This window comes from Salvelinus fontinalis, unplaced genomic scaffold, assembly GCF_029448725.1.
Source record: "Salvelinus fontinalis isolate EN_2023a unplaced genomic scaffold, ASM2944872v1 scaffold_0612, whole genome shotgun sequence".
Taxonomy (NCBI): Eukaryota; Metazoa; Chordata; class Actinopteri; order Salmoniformes; family Salmonidae; genus Salvelinus; species Salvelinus fontinalis.
Genome location: NW_026600821.1, coordinates 61,831 through 69,330, shown reverse-complemented (window position 1 = coordinate 69,330; position 7,500 = coordinate 61,831). Strand labels below are relative to the sequence as shown.

The window sequence follows — 7,500 nt, the reverse complement described above, 5'->3', positions numbered from 1 at the left end:
AAAGGCACAGTCAACTTAGTGTATGTAAACTTCTGACCCACTGGAATTGTGATACAGTAAATTATAAGTGAAATAATCTGTCTGTAAACAATTGTTGGAAAATGACTTGTGTCATGCACAACGTAGATGTCCTAACCGACTTGCCAAAACTATAGTTTGTTAACAAGAAATTTGTGGAGTGGTTGAAAAACGAGTTTTAATGACTCCAACATAAGTGTCTGTAAACTTCCGACTTCAACTGTATATCTGATGTAGGACTATATGGCTGCATGATATTGGCCAATACAGTAAACGGTTTCCTTTTTACTGGTGAATCAGCGATGATGATGTTCACTTCAGATACAAAGGGAAAATGAGGATACCTAGTCAGTTGTACAACTGAATGTTTTCAACTGTAATGTGTCTTCTGCATTTAACCCAACCCCTCTGAATCAGAGAGGTGCGCGGGGCTGCCTTAATCCACATCCACGTCTTAGGGGCCCGGGGAACAAAAGGTTAACTGTCTTGTTCAGGGGCAGAACGACAGATTTTTATCTTGTCAGCTCGGGGATTCGATCCAGCAACCTTTCGGTTACAGGCCCAATGCTCTAACCACTACACACATCGGGGTCGGGTTCATTACAGCACACGGTAGCAAAACATTTCACAACGGAAACAATAATTTTTTATTGTACAGGTGCAGATGATACCACCTGTTTCACTTCATTTCGGAGCGTTTACTTCCGTTTCATGCCTAACACAACCCAGGTGCACACACACACACAGGCAGAAAGGATTTGGTGGCAGACGGGTGTTCTAATTGAGTGGAGAAGTTTTGATCTGGGCCTGGAGGCGTGACAGAGTCACCAGACAGAGGACCTGCTGCCTCCTGACTGGAGGGGATGTCTCATGCTTATCACCAGACATAGGACCTCTCCCTGCTGCCTCCTGACTGGAGGAGATGTCTCATGCTTATCACCAGACATAGGACCTCTCCCTGCTGCCTCCTGACTGGAGGAGATGTCTCATGCTTATCACCAGACAGAGGACCTCTCCCTGCTGCCTCCTGACTGGAGGAGATGTCTCATGCTTATCACCAGACATAGGACCTCTCCCTGCTGCCTCCTGACTGGAGGAGATGTCTCATGCTTATCACCAGACATAGGACCTGCTGCCTCTTGACTGGAGGAGATGTCTCATGCTTATCACCAGACAGAGGACCTCTCCCTACTGCCTCTTGACTGGAGGAGATGTCTCATGCTTATCACCAGACAGAGGACCTCTCCCTGCTGCCTCTTGACTGGAGGAGATGTCTCATGCTTATCACCAGACAGAGGACCTCTCCCTACTGCCTCCTGACTGGAGGAGATGTCTCATGCTTATCACCAGACAGAGGACCTCTCCCTGCTGCCTCTTGACTGGAGGAGATGTCTCATGCTTATCACCAGACAGAGGACCTGCTGCCTCTTGACTGGAGGAGATGTCTCATGCTTATCACCAGACAGAGGACCTGCTGCCTCCAGACTGGAGGAGATGTCTCATGCTTATCACCAGACAGAGGATCTCTCCCTACTGCCTCTTGACTGGAGGAGCTGTCTCATGCTTATCACCAGACAGAGGACCTGCTGCCTCTTGACTGGAGGAGATGTCTCATGTTTATCACCAGACAGAGGACCTCTCCCTACTGCCTCTTGACTGGAGGAGATGTCTCATGCTTATCACCAGACAGAGGACCTCTCCCTACTGCCTCTTGACTGGAGGAGATGTCTCATGCTTATCACCAGACAGAGGACCTCTCCCTACTGCCTCTTGACTGGAGGAGATGTCTCATGCTTATCACCAGACAGAGGACCTCTCCCTACTGCCTCTTGACTGGAGGAGATGTCTCATGCTTATCACCAGACAGAGGACCTGCTGCCTCCAGACTGGAGGAGATGTCTCATTAATATCACCAGAGCAGGGACATTTCTGCTGAGAGATAACTACCAAAATGAGTTTGATACACCCTTAGGGCCTTCTGAACACTTAGACACACACACACACAGAGAGAGGGAGGAGAGAGGAGAGAGGGAGGGAGAGAGAGAGAGAGAGAGAGAGAGAGAGAGAGAGAGAGAGAGAGAGAGAGAGAGAGAGAGAGAGAGAGAGAAAGAGAGAGAGAGAGAGAGAGAGAGAGAGAGATACGGTAGAGCGTGTGTGTTGCCTGCAGGTCAATGACATCCAGCAGATTGACTGTTCATGGACGTGCAGTCTGAATTATCTTGGTATTATAAAGCAATTAGAGAGTTTAATTTCCCCAAATTTAAAACCCTTATTCAAGGTTTCAAAGACATCTCTGATTAGAACAGGCTACCCTCCCTGTCGGGCTGACAATATTGATTTTAATTATTTTAATTATGTTAATATTGTACATCTCCAAAGTAAGCTTTGGCAATATGTTCATTGTTATGTTGTGCCATTAAAGAAAAATCAATTGAATTTAATTGGTGGTTGACACACTACACAGATCTCTCTCTCTATCCCTCTCTCTCTATCCCTCTCTCTCTGTCTCTCTCTCTATCATTCTCTCTCTATCATTCTCTCTCCCCTCTCTCTATCCCTCTCTCTCTTCTCCCTCTATCTATCCCTCTCTCTCTCCCCCCTCTCTCTATCTCTCCCCCTTCTCTCTATCCCTCTCTCTTTATCCCTCTCTCTCTACTCCTCTCTCTCTACTCTCTCTCTCTCTATTCCCATCTCTCCCCTCTCTCTCTACTCTCTCTCTATTCCCCTCTCTCCCCTCTCTCTCTCTACTCTCTCTCTATTCCCCCCTCTCCCCTCTCTCTCTCTCTACTCTCTCTCTATTCCCCTCTCTCTCTCTACTCTCTCTCTATCCCCCCCTCTCCCCTCTCTCTCTCTCTACTCTCTCTCTATTCCCCTCTCTCCCCTCTCTCTCTCTACTCTCTCTATATTCCCCTCTCCCTACTCTCTCTATTCCCCTCTCTCTCTCTCTCTACTCTCTCTCTGATGAGATCCCTATGAGAGGCATGAGAGGACAGTTTGAAGGGGAACCTTGAACCCTCCTGTGATGTTCAAACTGGAGCACTACCAGGATCATCAGCGGCCCTTCAAACACACAGGTATGCATGCACACACTCTGCTGAGAAGACCAGCACGGCCCATAATCCTCCCTGTAGAAGGATAAAGAGGCTCCCTCTGCCAACACAACCCTGCAGCTACACCAGAGGAGAGGAGAAACAGATGAGGAGAGGAGGATGGAGGAGGAGAGGAGAGAAAAGAGGGGAGGAGAGGAATAAAATAAGTGAGGAAGAGACAAGACATAGGGAGAGAAGAGGAAAGGTAAAGGAGTGAGAAGAAAGAAGAAGGTGTGTGTGTGTGTGTGTGTGTGTGTGTGTGTGTGTGTGTGTGTGTGTGTGTGTGTGTGTGTGTGTGTGTGTGTGTGTGTGTGTGTGTGTGTGTGTGTGTGTGTGTGTGTGTGTGTGTGTGTGTGTGTGTGTGTGTGTGTGTGTGTGTGTGTATTAATCTGTACTTGCATCTAATGAACAGATACCACTCTATTTATCCTCTTTTCTCACAAACATCCACCACCTCTTTTCTTTTTCACTTTTATACACTCTCTCCATCTGCCTGGACAAAGAACGGCCCTCTCTCACCTCTCCAAAACCCATCAGACCCAGGCAGCAGGAATCACACAGGGATCCAGTCCCACTGTGAACAGACAGGGTGTTAACCACTAGTAAATGGTAAACAGTCCCACTGTGAACAGACATGGTGTTAACCACTAGTAAATGGTAACAGTCCCACTGTGAACAGACAGGGTGTTAACCACTAGTAAATGGTAAACAGCCCCACTGTGAACAGACAGGGTGTTAACCACTAGTAAATGGTAACAGTCCCACTGTGAACAGACAGGGTGTTAACCACTAGTAAATGGTAAACAGCCCCACTGTGAACAGACAGGGTGTTAACCACTAGTAAATGGTAACAGTCCCACTGTGAACAGACAGGGTGTTAACCACTAGTAAATGGTAAACAGCCCCACTGTGAACAGACAGGGTGTTAACCACTAGTAAATGGTAAACAGCCCCACTGTGAACAGACAGGGTGTTAACCACTAGTAAATGGTAAACAGCCCCACTGTGAACAGACAGGGTGTTAACCACTAGTAAATGGTAAACAGTCCCACTGTGAACAGACATGGTGTTAGCCACTAGTAAATGGTAAACAGCCCCACTGTGAACAGACAGGGTGTTAACCACTAGTAAATGGTAAACAGCCCCACTGTGAACAGACATGGTGTTAACCACTAGTAAATAGTAAACAGCCCCACTGTGAACAGACAGGGTGTTAACCACTAGTAAATGGTAAACAGCCCCACTGTGAACAGACAGGGTGTTAACCACTAGTAAATGGTAAACAGCCCCACTGTGAACAGACAGGGTGTTAACCACTAGTAAATGGTAAACAGCCCCACTGTGAACAGACATGGTGTTAACCACTAGTAAATGGTAAACAGCCCCACTGTGAACAGACATGGTGTTAACCACTAGTAAATGGTAAACAGCCCCACTGTGAACAGGAAAAGGATAATGGGGGTGATTATGATGTCAGGGTGTGTGTGTGTGTGTGTGTGTAGGGGGTCACGTGACTTACCTGTGTCTCTGACATGGCATATAGGAAGTGGTGGTCGGGGGAGAAGGCCATGTCCCGTTGGATTGGCCCTCGCTCCACCGCCTGGATCACCTCATACTGCAATGCACCGTGGGAAGGCCCGTCCACCCTGATCTGGAAGCGGAGAGAAGGAGGGAAAGGAGGAGAGGGGGACATGTTAAGGCAGCTGTAGGGGGTGGTGTGTGTCTGTCCTAGATGTGTGTGATCAGCCAAAAGCAGAAAGCGGCCTCACCCAGACTTGGAGTAATGACAGGAGGCTCTAGGTCATATGCTCACATCTGCTCTACTATCTCACACACACACACAGACACACAGGGGGAACGTTCCAACACAACACCAAAAAGCAGCCTCCTGGCTGTCATAACCCACAAACACCCTGTTCTGACACCTGCCCAAAATGCTTCCCAGGGCACGCACACACACACACACACACACACACACACACACACACACACACACACACACACACACACACACACACACACACACACACACACACACACACACACACACACACACACACACACACACACACACACACACACACACACACACACAAATTAATAAGGGCTTGTGTGAGCATGTGGGACAGCCGTTTTGTCAGACTTGTCAGAGTTCTACCGAAAACACCTGGTTAATATGCCCATGGCACCTTTAATATATCACTTGTTTGTAAAGTTCAGGTCATAAACGGAAGTGAAAGTTAATTGGCTGAGAGAGGGAGGTGGCACAACACATTCTGGGGGTCGTTTCATAACACAACACATTCTGGGGGTCATTTCATAACACAACACATTCTGGGGGTCATTTCATAACACAACACATTCTGGGGGTCATTTCATAACACAACACATTCTGGGGGTCATTTCATAACACAACACATTCTGGGGGTCGTTTCATAACACAACACATTCTGGGGGTCATTTCATAACACAACACATTCTGGGGGTCATTTCATAACACAACACATTCTGGGGGTCATTTCATAACACAACACATTCTGGGGGTCATTTCATAACACAACACATTCTGGGGGTCATTTCATAACACAACACATTCTGGGGGTCATTTCATAACACAACACATTCTGGGGGTCATTTCATAACACAACACATTCTGGGGGTCGTTTCATAACACAACACATTCTGGGGGTCGTTTCATAACACAACACATTCTGGGGGTCATTTCATAACACAACACATTCTGGGGGTCATTTCATAACACAACACATTCTGGGGGTCATTTCATAACACAACACATTCTGGGGGTCATTTCATAACACAACACATTCTGGGGGTCATTTCATAACACAACACATTCTGGGGGTCGTTTTATAACACAACACATTCTGGGGGTCATTTCATAACACAACACATTCTGGGGGTCATTTCATAACACAACACACTCTGGGGGTCGTTTCATAACACAACACATTCTGGGGGTCATTTCATAACACAACACATTCTGGGGGTCATTTCATAACACAACACATTCTGGGGGTCGTTTCATAACACAACACATTCTGGGGGTCGTTTCATAACACAACACATTCTGGGGGTCATTTCATAACACAACACATTCTGGGGGTCATTTCATAACACAACACATTCTGGGGGTCGTTTCATAACACAACACATTCTGGGGGTCGTTTCATAACACAACACACTCTGGGGGTCGTTTCATAACACAACACATTCTGGGGGTCATTTCATAACACAACACATTCTGGGGGTCATTTCATAACACAACACATTCTGGGGGTCATTTCATAACACAACACATTCTGGGGGTCGTTTCATAACACAACACATTCTGGGGGTCGTTTCATAACACAACACATTCTGGGGGTCATTTCATAACACAACACATTCTGGGGGTCATTTCATAACACAACACATTCCTGGGGGTCGTTTCATAACACAACACATTCTGGGGGTCATTTCATAACACAACACATTCTGGGGGTCATTTCATAACACAACACATTCTGGTGGTCATTTCATAACACAACACATTCTGGGGGTCATTTCATAACACAACACATTCTAGGGGTCATTTCATAACACAACACATTCTGGGGGTCATTTCATAACACAACACATTCTGGGGTCATTTCATAACACAACACATTCTGGGGGTCATTTCATAACACAACACATTCTGGGGGTCATTTCATAACACAACACATTCTGGGGGTCATTTCATAACACAACACATTCTGGGGGGTCATTTCATAACACAACACATTCTGGGGGTCATTTCATAACACAACACATTCTGGGGGTCATTCATAACACAACACATTCTGGGGGTCATTTCATAACACAACACATTCTGGGGGTCATTTCATAACACAACACATTCTGGGGGTCATTTCATAACACAACACATTCTGGGGGTCATTTCATAACACAACACATTCTGGGGGTCATTTCATAACACAACACATTCTGGGGGTCATTCATAACACAACACATTCTGGGGTCATTCATACACAACACATTCTGGGGTCATTTCATAACACAACACATTCTGGGGGTCATTTCATAACACAAAACATTCTGGGGGTCATTTCATAACACAACACATTCTGGGGGTCATTTCATAACACAACACATTCTGGGGGTCGTTTCATAACACAACACATTCTGGGGGTCATTTCATAACACAACACATCAGAGAGCTGTTATTGTTGTTGACAACATACAATGTCGTAGAGCAGACAGGAACATAAGCCATACCATCATTATTTCAAAAGTCACGTTAGAGGATGTCTGTGATGTTTTGGGAACATATAGTGACAAAGAACAACTTTGTCAGGAAAATCGATTGTTCTTCCCCAAGCAAGGAGAAGTT

General features: G+C 46.1%; 1 protein-coding gene across 1 annotated transcript in view; it reads right to left on the bottom strand.

Moving 5' to 3' along the window:
- The window catches only part of LOC129846738 (plexin-A4-like), a 41,943-nt gene extending 36,907 nt beyond the window's left edge, over positions 1 to 5,036 (bottom strand). The window contains exon 1 of the mRNA XM_055914585.1: positions 4,627 to 5,036. Within this exon, the coding sequence (XP_055770560.1) occupies positions 4,627 to 4,800 (174 nt within the window). The 5' untranslated portion in view covers positions 4,801 to 5,036. The remainder of the gene's footprint in view (positions 1 to 4,626) is intronic.
- Between the last annotated feature and the right edge of the window lie 2,464 nt (positions 5,037 to 7,500).